Genomic DNA, 12,673 nt, shown 5'->3' with positions numbered 1-12,673 from the left:
AGAGGGTCACATAAATGCTGGACAGTACCCCCCCCCCCCCTCCCCAAATAAATATCACAACAACAAATGAGTCTATTCCTCGTAGCGTGGAGTGAAGATTCCACGGTGAGTGCGTCACGGTGGGAGCAGAGGAGACTTGAAGGTGCACGACCCCGTGCAGTGGCGAGGAGTTAACATCTTGCAGGAGAAATGGTGCAAGGCGTCGTGAGCTTCTGAGAGGAACGACAAGCCAACAATTAAAGGTGGCCGCAAATATTCGGAAACGTGCGTGGATTTTTAAATCAGAGCGTAAAAAAACGTAGGCCTATATGAACGGCTATAAACTCAATCAATGCAAGCAAATCGATAATTAGCTTTAGGATTGGGTCCTCGGTTTACGACTGAGTTGTGTTCTTTGCAGTGAGGGCAACTTCCCCAATATTTTACGTAAGTCGGGGCGCATCGACAAGGCAGTAGCCATAATGGCAATAAATAATTGTATTGTGAATTACTTCAAGGCCACAATAAATAAACAAAAAACTGCAAACAAATAAATAAGAAGTAGATGGTAAGGTGCAGCAAAAGAGATCATTGCTCGCCGTTCGCAACCATATGGACCGTCGTGCACGAATGGAAGACTGGATTATTTTATTTTTCTCACCTCTGACGATGTGCAGCTGCTGGACCATCTCCTCCCTGTAGGACAGTTCCCTTTTCATTTGATCCTGGAAGTTATCTGAAGATGTCGGGGGGGGGGGGGGGGGGGTGGTTGCATATTTATTTACAGCCCAAAGGGGACGGTGTTTGCAAGAAACAGCAAGAGATAACGTCTCGTATTCATGCACGAATGTTCCATCAAACAGCGGCCACGCATTTATTGATTTATTTTTTTTACTTATTGAATTGGGATGGGAGTCATCTTGTATTCTTAGTAAATACATTTTGAAGGATGTTACACTGAGTTTAAGGATAACAAATTGAAGAAAAAATGGAAAAGACACATATTTTCTTCTCCAAATATAACATAAAACCATCTTTAGTACTGTGCAGGGACGTCGTTTACAAATTGCATTAAGTCTCCTACTTAGATCCATTTAAGGACAGTTTACTTCTGCAGGTGCTGCTGTTTTGGTTAGCAACAGAGTTCGGACAGGCTGAGCTAATAACGATTGTGTCCAAACAGTTACGAGGAAGGCTTGTTTTAAGTCAGACTATATACTTGAAGATATAAGGTAAATCTTAACTACATTCCACGAGATGGCGACGAAAGAGTACGTTTTTAACAATGCATTGTTAACATGTATAGCCTATGGCGCCAAAGCTATTTGTTGTTAGAACTGCTCATACATAAACTATACTTGCAATAAAAAGGGAAGTCAAACAGTTCTGTTTTGATGGACGTAAATTGCTGTGAAGGTCATGCAGGAACTTCAAGTGAATAGTGCATGTGCATAATGTCGTGTTCAGACATGAATGCTAATGTGTCCATTTTCGCAGCTGCACAAAAGTGAGCCGTTTAAAAAGCTTAACATGCACCGGCAAAAACATCCACGATCAACCAAACGACACGATGCGCCGCTCCTGGGTCACTGCAGGTTTGAGAGGTCTATAGAGTTGTTCAAATCCCCCATGGATACAATTGTGCCCCTCTGAACTACTAATTCCTCAGTCCAAATATACAGTACACTCTTAAAGAGTGAAAAGAAGCGATAGACATTTGAGTGCAACGACGTCACTGGAGTTACTCAAGGCTATGAAGCAGATATTGACACCTGCAAATGGTGCTCATGGAAACACTTAATTTTAGTTTGCTATACTGGAAACTGAACAGTTTGAGAACCAATATAATAACTGCTTCAAAACAACAAACAACAACAACAACAATAATAATAATAATAATAATAATAATAATAATAATAATAATAATAACAATAACAATAACAATAACAATAACAATAACAATAATAATAATAATAATAATAATAATAATAATAATAAATTATCTGAACCCAATAATAACAATAATAAGCATTAACACATAATAATACTAATAATATTCATAATAATAATAATAATAAACGTGTTACTGCATCATACTGACAGCAGTTTCTAATATTATGACTCTCATCCAAAAGAGACCCAAAATATCCAAGATTTTTTTTTTGTACGCCCATGTGCCACGTTTTGGTGGCTCACCTTTTAAATGTTGAAATTCACGTTCCAGCTTTTTCCTCAGCTCGACCTGCTCTAATAGTTGCTTCTGTAGTTCCTCTAAAAAGAAACAAAAATACAGAAATTGTTCAGATGAGCTTTAAATTGAGCTTCTGTAAATATTTAAAGAACGTGACAAAAGAAGACACTCTTAGCATAAACATCCATCGAAAACAAAATATCCAATAGCTGCAAATTGCAGACTATATAACACAAACATGCTCATTCCTTTCTTGCCTCAAAGCCATGAAAAATATTTGAGATAATAAACACAATAAAAGTAGAGCTGGATATGTTAAATTAATTGAATGAAACCTCTATACCAACTTGCATCACAATCATAAAAATGTGTTTAAAAATATTGATAAATGCATGCTAAAATAAATGCAATAAATGTGGGCTTATTAATTAATATATTATTAAAAAGATATAATAATAATATTCCTACCTTTTGCAAGTGTCCTCATGCCTCTTTGTGCGTGCAAAGCTCGTACTGAATCTTCGTCTGGATAAACACACGCACAAAAACACATTTTAATTAACCGTACCAGGGAAAACAACGTATTTGCATAAATAAAAAAAAGTAAAATCAAATTATCTTAATAATTAAAATGATTCTCTCTACTCGTGTACCTTCATCGTGCTCTCGCTGGTTTTCGTCGCTGCTTTGTTCCAGTAAACATTTGCTTTCCACCTCCTCCACCGTGGAAGACGGCTCCTCTTTGCTTGTGCTCTCGTCTTGTAGGAAAAAACATGCATTTGAAATGACGATTTATTACATTTATTTATTATAATTAAACATATTGATTAGGATGATGTCTGACCATGTGTTGCAAGCCCTGCGGGTTGGTAACTTGCAGGTCTAAAATGATAGGGACTCCTTGGTTGCAACTCGCTTCGCTCCTGTGTGTAAACCTACAATTAAAAAAATGAATAAAAATGCAATTAATTAAAAGTGTAAAAAAATATTGTTTATCCTATTAATTGCAGTAAAAAAAAAAGTTTTTTTTTTATTTAATTTTTTTGTTTTGTTTTTTTAATTGTGTCACTCACTTGACTAAACGGTGCGGCAGAAGCAACGTGCGCGTCTGCTAACTGTTTGCTCTGCACTTCTCTGTCACAAGACTGCGGGGCCACGCGTGGGCCCACTTTCTGGGACTCGAGCGTGTCTACCTCCAGCGGTGCCCCCTTGGACTCCGACTCGCTCGGGGACACGCTGTCATGGGTGAGCCCCGGAGGGCTTCGAGGACACATCAAGGACAGCGGCCTGCAGGGGTCCTCGTCCTCGGGTGTTTTGCTGGTCTCCACGTCCACGTCCGCCTCACCGTCGCTGTCCACGCACGGAGACACGGAGCGGTAGCTGGAACTCTCGCTTAAAAAGTCAGGTGATAAGTAGCCGGTTCGGGTGTAGGCTCCTCTGCTGCCGTACAACTTGGCGATGCAGTCGGCGTCCTTCACCACGGGCCGGAAGGCGGACACGTAGTTGGCCTTGCGCGGGGTCAGGGTGGGCCCCTCCAGCGGCCTCCCCTCATCCCCGGACTTGTCGTCGTCGTTCCGCGTGGACTGGGTGCTGGAGCAGCGCTCGTTGTCGGCCAAGCTGTCTTTGGACGTGTCGGTGGACTCGGAAATGTCCACGTCGGCGTGTCTGTGGAGAGGTAGCATCTCGGGGGGAGGTTTGTGTTGGGAGTAGGGAGGAAGGGGGAGGGCGCCCGCTGCGGGCCAGAAGACTGGGAAGGACGGGTAGGCGCTGTCCTTGGTACCAGGCCACAGCACCCCCGGGAGGCCCGCTTTGCTTTGCTCGCCCATGATGCTGTCGTCTTTTTTCGGGCACAGGCCGAACGCCGGGAAGCCGTACGGGTGCGGGAAGAGCGGCGGCGGGATCTTTTGCAGCATCCCGAAGCCTTTACTGGGCACCGGGATGACCGGGTAGCTGCGCGGGCCCATGCTGACCCGGTTGTCCTCACAAGTGAGAATCTTGGCGGGTATGTCGGGGGACTGCCGGTGGAGATTCGGACCGTGGGACTTGAGAGGCGAGCCGGAGTCCGACCCGCAACCTGGCAGCGTCCTCTTGCGACTGCCCCCGTTGAACATAGCCTTCACGTCCTCCCACGCGTGTAACACATCCATCTGGCTGCTTTTATCGGTTAATTTGAGATGTCGCCTCCACGAGTTGAAATTCGCCGCGTCCGGCTGCGTGTACTTGGACTCCGGCGTGCGGTGCGAATGGAATATGAATTTATTCGGGGAGAAATACATGTTGCAGTAGGAGCATTTGATGCACTTGGCCCTGGAGCTGTTGTACCTGGCCGGGATGAAGCTGCCGCGGCTGCCCCACGCGCACTCGTGGCACACGTCGAAGGCGAAATTTTCCGGCAGTTTGGGAGGCGAGTGAGCCCCCAGAAAGGACTTGCACAGTCTCTCGGCCTCGCGTTTGGTGATCATGCCGCATCTCCGGGACGAGATGGGCATGGCGCCGGCCCTGCGGAGGATCTCAAGCTGGACGGGGGTGCACTGCACGCAGGTGATGCCCAGCGCCACGCGCCGGTTGTGGATCTCGTTGTAGCTGTAGTTCTTCAACAAGGTGTTGGAGATCTGCGCCAGGCACAGCCTTTCCTGGCAGTCGATCACCAGGGACACGATGGGTATTCCGTACAGCACCGTCTCGCCCACCTGGTTGGTCTTCAGGTTGTTGGAGGACGGGTAGGAAAGTTCTTGCTTGGAGCCCGGCGAGGAGCTGGAGTCGCGGCCCGCTGGAATTGGTTCCATGTTGCGGGAGAGTGGAAGCTGCGGGATTTGTTGGGGTACGTTTGTTTTAAATACTTCTAATGACAAAAGCATGCTTTTCCTACTAATTTGACCTGAGTGACATTTGACTTTAATTTCCTGAAAGTCAAGCGAAAACTCACCTTTAGTGCCGGCGCAGCGCCTCTCTCGTCGCGTGCGTGGTGGAGAGAAAAAGGAGAAGTGTGTCGGATGCTGCCGGGGCGTTTGCTTTAGTGATAGTGGGACTGCGTGCACCGCCTCCCCTCCCTCACTACACTTCACTCGCCGCCTCCCTCCCACCGTGGCTGCATGTGCGCGTCTGGTTTAAGTGACACCACAAGTGTGTTAAACTGCGAGACGCACGCACGCGCACATGCACCTGAGTTGCAGCAAATATTGGACGGAATTATCCAAGTGCGCGCAAGTTACCAGAACTTGAACTATGTTATTATTTACAAAAAAAAATAAGATTACTCTATTGTTAAAAAAGCTTTTAAATTTTGAGATATTTATGTAACAAAAACATTAGTTCATTATCAATAGTAACACACACACACATAGCATATAGGCTATAGCCTATTAGCGATAGACCAATTATTGGTTGAGCCGGTTATATTTTGGCACATATTGGCATCAGCCATTAAAAAAAATCCAACAGCCAAGCGATCAATTAAAAAAAAAAAAGGTTATTTCAAAATGTTACTTTCTCTGTTAGCAACTATGCTGGTCAGCAGATGTGTTGAGGGTACACTTTTTTTAATGTAGTTTTTTTTTAAACTTAAAATCATGATAATAATGAGTGATAAGTGACAGATTGAAATTTCAGTTTTTTAAAAAACTTTATTTGCTGCACAAAACCTTCAGGATTTGTCGACATTCCTTTAATGTAGGTTTTGCATATTTCCGTTCAGTTGATATATGATCAGCTCACCAGCAAGCGCTGCTTAAGCCTGATAGCGATCCTGCTGATTGGAATCATCTGGCGTTGGTAGAGGGAAACCTCCAAAACCGGCCCTTGAGGACCGCAGTTTGACACCTATGCTTTAATGTTACTGTTTTTAACCTGCAAGCTCCTTTCACTTTAAAGGTGTCTATTTTCTAAGATTGAAAAAAAAATAGCACATTGCAAATCTGAAAAGCTGGTTGATAAACATGTGCTTAAAGGCTTGTAAATAAAGTTAAGTGCTGGGAGCTTGTATTGGCCTGCTTAAAATTCTGACATCAAAATTGTCATTTTTACCGTAAATGAATATCGGCTTAAAATCAAAATAGGCCTATCGGGTTATGGCCTTCTCCATTAATAATCCATGTCTGTATCGGCCTTGAAAAAAAAAAGGATATATTGCAAACAAACTGCATTGTGTCAGGCCCCCGTCACGTGCAGCGTTCCCACGGAGTCACAGCGTACGCACGCCCGGCAGCGACAAGCAGCTGCTCTTAACATCACAAGCTGAAAGAAAGCGTGCGACTACAATGCAAAAAAAGGCACCGTCCATTTAACAGTCAATTCAATGAAGGTCCGGGTTAATCGTTTACATTTGGTCACCATGATGAGTAATATCGATGAAAAGTAGCAACAAGACTCGTCGCTACAGGTCATGCAGTGGGTCCGAGATCTGTGGCAATACGTCTATTTGAGTCTTAACGTTAACACAACAATAATGCGATAAATTGACATGATAAAGTGTCAGTTTTATGAATGCTATTTTACATTTCAACTAAAATGAGTATTTGCTCTAAAAATGTCAAAAATTCATCTGACATAGACTTCTTTTTTTTTTAGACAAAAAAAAAGCCAAAAAGGATGCCATCTTTCATTATTGATCAGTCAATGGTACAATAAAGCCATTCACCAAACCTCTTCATTCAATTCCAACAATCTGCTGGGTTAAAAAGTCTTATTGACGCTTGGTGAAATGAACTTGAATTCCCCCCCCCCCCCCCACATCCTCCCATTCTTTGTTGGTGAATTCAAAAATGATTACTGTCACCCTTACAGAAACACACAAATACAAGTAGCAGGTGTTGTCATAGCATTCGCGCTGGGCAGTGAGATGAGCAAAGTCAGCAAGGTCATTATCTGGTTTGTTCTGCCTTTTTTTTTTTGTGTGCAAGAGAGAGCAGCTCATTTAAAAGCGTGTCTGCATTAATCACAGTGTTGCATCAAAGTATGATAATCACCTGAACACTCTATTAAAATAAAAGTGGCAGCCCGGGGGAAATCTTACCTTACGCTTTAATTGTTTTGAGGCTTTGATAGGCTTTTTTAATCTAAGATTAATTTATGCATCCTTAAATAACTCTACATATGATTAATAAGCTTGAGACTGAAGCAATTATAACAAGTGGTTGGTCATCACCTCATTAGATTGTGTTAGAAAGATGCAGTTTGTAAGCGCGTGTTTGCCTGAGTGGGTAGCACAAAAATTAACAGTCGACGGCGAGCAGAGATGACAATTAAAGGGCTGTTGGCTAATAATTGTGAACGTGCGCTCTGTCCTGCAGTTACCATTTTATGAGTGATGGATGAGTCATTGTAGTTGACCTTCAGTTGTCGCGGCCACAATCCAAATTTATTCAGCGTTGACCAGGGACGTAGAGATGGTTTTTTTTTTTTGCTTTTGTGCACTATTTTATAGTCTACTACTATTACTATCTTATGCATTGATTTGCTAGCTAACAACCAATCAAAAATAATCAGTGGTCACAGACTGATGGGGAAATCAAACCCCCCCGCCCCAGCCCCCCCAAAATTTATTGACAATAATATCTTCTATCTAGGCCCACTATTCTAAATACAGCATTCTCAATACCAGAAGGCGGCCATTTTGCAACTCCCTGTCGAGTAAAAATGACATCACAGTTGCTCAGGTCTCAGGTAACCAATCGCGCAAAAGCACACATTCACGCGAGCACACACACACACTTATCTTTGTATCATCGTGAGGACATCTCATTGACATGATGCATTTCTTAGCCCCTCCCCCTAACCCAAACCATCAAAAATGATTGCCTACCCCCACTCCTTACACTAATCTCAACCATAACCCAATTCAAACCTAAACTCTAAAACCAAGTCTTGACCCTCAAAAAAGTGCCAAAGTGTCCCCACAATAGTAGTTAAACACACACACACACACAGGCCTGTTCACTCAATCCCAACCATCCTTGCTTGTTTTTGGTGAAAGTCTGGGTAATTGGCAACCACAAACAAATTATTAAAAAAAAGGAAAGATAATTAGCTCTCTAGCGCCACCTGGTGGATTATGGCAAAATAACAATCTTAATTCACATTTTTTATTTTCTGCCCCTAGTTGAGGTCCCACTGAAGGGATAAATTGGGTAGTCATGGGAAAAGCACCATAACACATTAAGTGTACGGTGCAACAAAAAACACGAAAAATTAGCATTTATAATAGGAGTCAAAAGAGCCAAGTCTTGGTCAAATGAACTCAAGTGCACTATAAAAAATTATATATATATATATATATATAAAAAAAAATCGATTCGGCAATATATTGCGTTATTACAGCGCGCAATTTTCGTATCAATTCAACATGCAGCCAAATCGATTTTTAAAGATCAATTTTTGATGGAAATATTCAACAAAATGTCTTAATTAGAGTTAGGGTTCACACTTTGAACATGGAAGAATGTTATATTAATGGAGCCATTAAGCCTTAAAATTTTGTGTTTGTTAAATACGGTGGAGCTCAGTTTATAAGCCTGAAGTACATTTTCATACAAATCTTAGTGTACATGTACAAGTTTATTGATTGGTATTTTCTAAATTTGAGTAAGAAAAAAAAAATCACAATAATTGACCTATAGATTCGTATCGGGATTAATCGATATCGAATCGAATCGAGACCTATGAATCGTGATACAGATCGAATCGCAAGCTACTAGGCAAATCACACCCCCAATATACAGTATATATATATATATATATATATATATATATATATGACAATAAAAATGTTGAAATGATGGATGGTGTCTTTTGAACTTCAACATGTTGGGCCAATCCGGGTGAAATCCATAAGTGCATTTTTGATATTCTTTATCTATGAAAATATTAATCAGCAAAAATAGCCAAGGTTTGGCCTAAAAGGGCACAAGGGTTTAAGGTTGACTTCCCCTCTATACAAAGTTATTTTTTTTAAGTATTGGACTATGACGTGTTCTTTTGGAAAAGCGCAAGATGCAATTCGATTTAAACAGCATTTGCTAATGTCAACAAGAACTGCAAATGGAGATTTTGTGTCGGGGTTTTACGGGGGGTAATAGTATCATTTGAAAATGGCAGGGAAGTCACAAGTAAAAAAAAAAAAAATATATATATATATATATATATCTCCCAAGATGTGGGGGTGGCCAGCGAGTGACCAGAGGTGGCCACGGCCACCACTTAGCTCCGCTCCTGGTGTTGATTTGTGTGAGGAGCAACAAAAAACAAGGGCGGCTGCGAGGCCGCCAGAGACTTGCTAAATGTCTGCTAATGTGTAAACAAGACATCACTCCTCTGCTGCTCTCATGTTTGTTTTCCTCCTAAAAGCCCACCCATGGGTCCTGAACCCCAGCCCCACCCCCCCGTGCCCGCAACCCCCTCTGTTACTAAACGGAATGCTTCTTCTCAGAAAGTGTGCGGCACACGTGTGTGTGTGTGATCAAGAGAATGAGTGTGTGTGATAGTGGCTGAGTGAGGGGGGGGGGTTCATCACTGCATTAAATGAGGTTGAGCGAGGGGACCCTTTTGTCACAGAGTGGGACTCATCTGCCAGTGGTGAGCTGTGAGGTCCTGGGGGAGAGAGCGGAACAAAGGTGCTAAAAGGCTGTGTGACAATGAGGGGAACCTTCAAGTGTGGGACACAGGCTGCACGGGACAAGCTGTGCCAATCACGCTGCAATTACTGTTTTGTGCAAGGCAGACGCCTCGCGTGGGCTTTGGCGGAGACGTGCAAGGACACGGGATTCAGCCGCCTCGCCTTTGTACGGCTGACCTGAACCGCATCGTGTCATATAGATGCATACATAACCTGCATGGGCTTTGTTGTCACAATGTGCACAAATGTGCTATGATGAGCGGGAAAAAAACTTGTGGAGCGCACATTAAACTTGTGTAAACAATACACAATAACAAATGTTTAGGGCTAATTTGACTGTTTCAGTGGAATACATATAGTATATAAAAATACTTTGCTCCAACCTTGATTGACGACAAATACATTTAAATCATATGGTTTAAAGGAGGGATGTCCGATACCACATTTTTTTCCCAAACTGATACTAGTATGAGTACTCAACTCTTGAGTAGTCACGCGGATTCTGATACCAAGTATCAATAACACTAGAACTTTTGAGACATAAAAAAGGCAGATAATTTTAATGAAAGACATATATATATATATATATATATATATATATATATATATATATATAGCATTTTCCTTAACATGATTAATATTTTTTAAATGAAATAAATGGCAATTTTCTATTGTCTTTTTTTCATTTTTTCCCATAAAATACATATTTTACATAGGACACACAATACAATGAATTTACATAAATAAACATACAAATAAATAAAAAATAACCAAACAAAAAACTAATAATGCAGTGGCCAGAAAAAGCCCCAATCAAAACATGTGCTTGTACATCTTAATGGGCATCTGTCTGACAGCTAAATGACACCATCGTGGCCTGATATCGATACCTGGTATCGGTACTCGCCCATCCTTAGTTTGAAGTGCTGCATATTTGCAGCTGTTGTTGAAAAACGGTTAACCTCAAACACCTCAAAGTATGTGCCATTTTTGAATGATTTCCTATTAAAAAATCTGATGTAATAAGGGGACTCCAAATTTGACAAGTGTGTATTCAAGATTTAAAAAATTGTCTTTACGAATGATATAACTTAAAGGTGATGATGATGAATAAGAGCCAATAAAGATCTTTATAAAAGAAGTGACGTGGATATTCAAGAGTTAAAAATCAGTCTTCACAAATAATACATCAAAAAAATTATGCAACGGTCACAGACTACAATAAAGACCTATGAAGTCTAATAAGATCCATTAAAGAGTAAATGAATAAGCAGAACTCTGAATAATAAATTCTGTACATTGGGAAATAACATCTCCCTGACGGTGTCAATGAAAAGAGAGCATCACAGAATTGTCTTTGTAAAGATGAAGCTGCAAATGTTTTGCATAGAATGGTATTCAAATGCACAGATGTGCCTGACGTTCTTACCAGGGGTTGCAGTACATTTAGAAAGTAACATCTGTCTCAGGTTGAAGGTGAAATATTCATGGCCAGGACCAAGATCGCTTTCTTTGGAGCCTAAAAAAGACAAAACACACAGAAATACATTTTTTGATGATTGAAAGATTGTGGTTGGTAACCCGGTGCTGGATTTCACTTTCCTTTCTTTGATCCTTCCTCGGGTCTCCTGACAACCCCACGACTCTAGCTGGATTCTGAAGTATTCGGTTTTGGTGAACGGTATGGGATTTTTAATAGGTTTTAGGTGAATTAATGAGTACACACTCACACACACCCCCGCACATGCGCATACAAAAAAAAAAAAAAAAAATATATATATATTTTTTAGGTAAAAGGATAGTACCAAAAATTCTGTAAAAAATAAAACAAACGCAGAAAGCTTTGCGCATGGTCACCGGATGCGCAGAATAAACAAAGACAGAGGAATTTGTCTCTATCCAAGCCCGGGTACTGTAATGAGGAGTCAAGTGAGAATGGGAATTATCGTAATGATAACAAAGGTCTGTGCGCCATATAGCTCGGGGCTGTATTGCAGGACATTACCATAAAGATGTGATGTGCTTGTATTGCAGGGGTTTTTGAGAGAGAGCAGCCCAAAGAGATAATAACTATTAGTAGACGACGGTGCTTTGTGGGATTCCAGCTGTGGAGCCCAAATTTCCATACAGATAGAATGGCTCTGGGTGGATGATATGCATACATGGGGTTCGGGTGGGGGGTGGGGCGCCACGTCTGGGCACTCGACCACTCAGACGGGGTCTGGAGGTGGCGAGTCTCAATGAGTTCTCGGTGTCCCCTCGGTTGGATTTGAAGGCGAAGAAATAGATTCTGCTTTGAACACTCTGCAAGTCCCTGGAGGGAAACTCACCAGAGAACTGAACTAACTTGCTGTCACGTCACCCAGGAGAGATAAAGACATGCTTGGCTCAACAAAGCTGAAATGTGTCGGTTTTAGAGATGAGAGGATTCTTCCTGATTTCAGCGCTGTAATAAATTAAATACATTAAGTGTATTTTAAAATGGCTTCAGTTGCTTACATATCTAATAATATCACAAGGGTCAGATTGGATTTGCTCATGAATGTACACTGTAAATACTTGAAAAACCTAGTAAAGTTGTTTCACTCAGAAAGAAAAAGTAAATTTTAGAAGGAGCGTTTTGAGTACATTTTACCAGTTTGATTTCTAAAGAGTATAAGAGATCAACCAGGACCATGTTGCAAAAAAAAAGAAGCTCTTTTAGATAGTGTTTTGAACAGCTCTGTGAATAACAATGAAACTTAGCTATATTCTAATGCTAATTGCTGCAAAACGGAAACTGATACAAATGTACTTTTTTTCCTGATGAAAGAAGAGACAAATATTTATTTTGGTATGTTCCATGCTTTTACAGCCATAGAACACAATATTCTGTCAATAATAATCTGTCAAAA

At 41.4% G+C, this 12,673-nt stretch overlaps 1 protein-coding gene across 3 annotated transcripts; it reads right to left on the bottom strand.

The window, feature by feature from the left end:
* Nucleotides 1-23: 23 nt before the first annotated feature.
* Nucleotides 24-5,201, bottom strand: skor1b (SKI family transcriptional corepressor 1b). 3 transcript variants are annotated; one of them, XM_077567861.1, is made up of 8 exons: nt 5,097-5,201; nt 3,244-4,974; nt 3,015-3,105; nt 2,824-2,928; nt 2,639-2,695; nt 2,176-2,250; nt 641-715; nt 24-212 (listed from the first exon to the last, which is right to left on the bottom strand). In XM_077567861.1, the coding sequence occupies exons 2-8, from the start codon at nt 4,954-4,956 to the stop codon at nt 115-117; spliced, it is 2,214 nt and encodes a 737-aa protein (XP_077423987.1). In that variant the 5' UTR covers nt 4,957-4,974; nt 5,097-5,201; the 3' UTR covers nt 24-114. The 3 variants fall into 3 exon arrangements, with proteins under 3 accessions (XP_077423987.1, XP_077423985.1, XP_077423986.1); XM_077567859.1 differs by having other exon boundaries at nt 3,244-5,194; XM_077567860.1 differs by having other exon boundaries at nt 24-209; nt 3,244-5,194.
* Between the last annotated feature and the right edge of the window lie 7,472 nt (nt 5,202-12,673).

Source organism: Vanacampus margaritifer, chromosome 6 (assembly GCF_051991255.1).
Source record: "Vanacampus margaritifer isolate UIUO_Vmar chromosome 6, RoL_Vmar_1.0, whole genome shotgun sequence".
Classification (NCBI taxonomy): Eukaryota; Metazoa; Chordata; class Actinopteri; order Syngnathiformes; family Syngnathidae; genus Vanacampus; species Vanacampus margaritifer.
The sequence above is the reverse complement of the archived record's forward strand: the minus strand, read 5'-3'. Positions and strand labels throughout refer to the sequence as shown.

Coding starts and splice junctions, on each gene's coding strand:
- skor1b (XM_077567859.1), bottom strand. CDS start 5,028: ATGCTTTTGTCATTAGAAGTATTTAAAACAAACGTACCCCAACAAATC. Junction 2,929..3,014: donor CGCAGGGCTTGCAACACATG/GTCAGACATCAT, acceptor TTTTCCTACAAG/ACGAGAGCACAAGCAAAGAG. Junction 716..2,175: donor TGAATTTCAACATTTAAAAG/GTGAGCCACCAA, acceptor CGACATCTTCAG/ATAACTTCCAGGATCAAATG.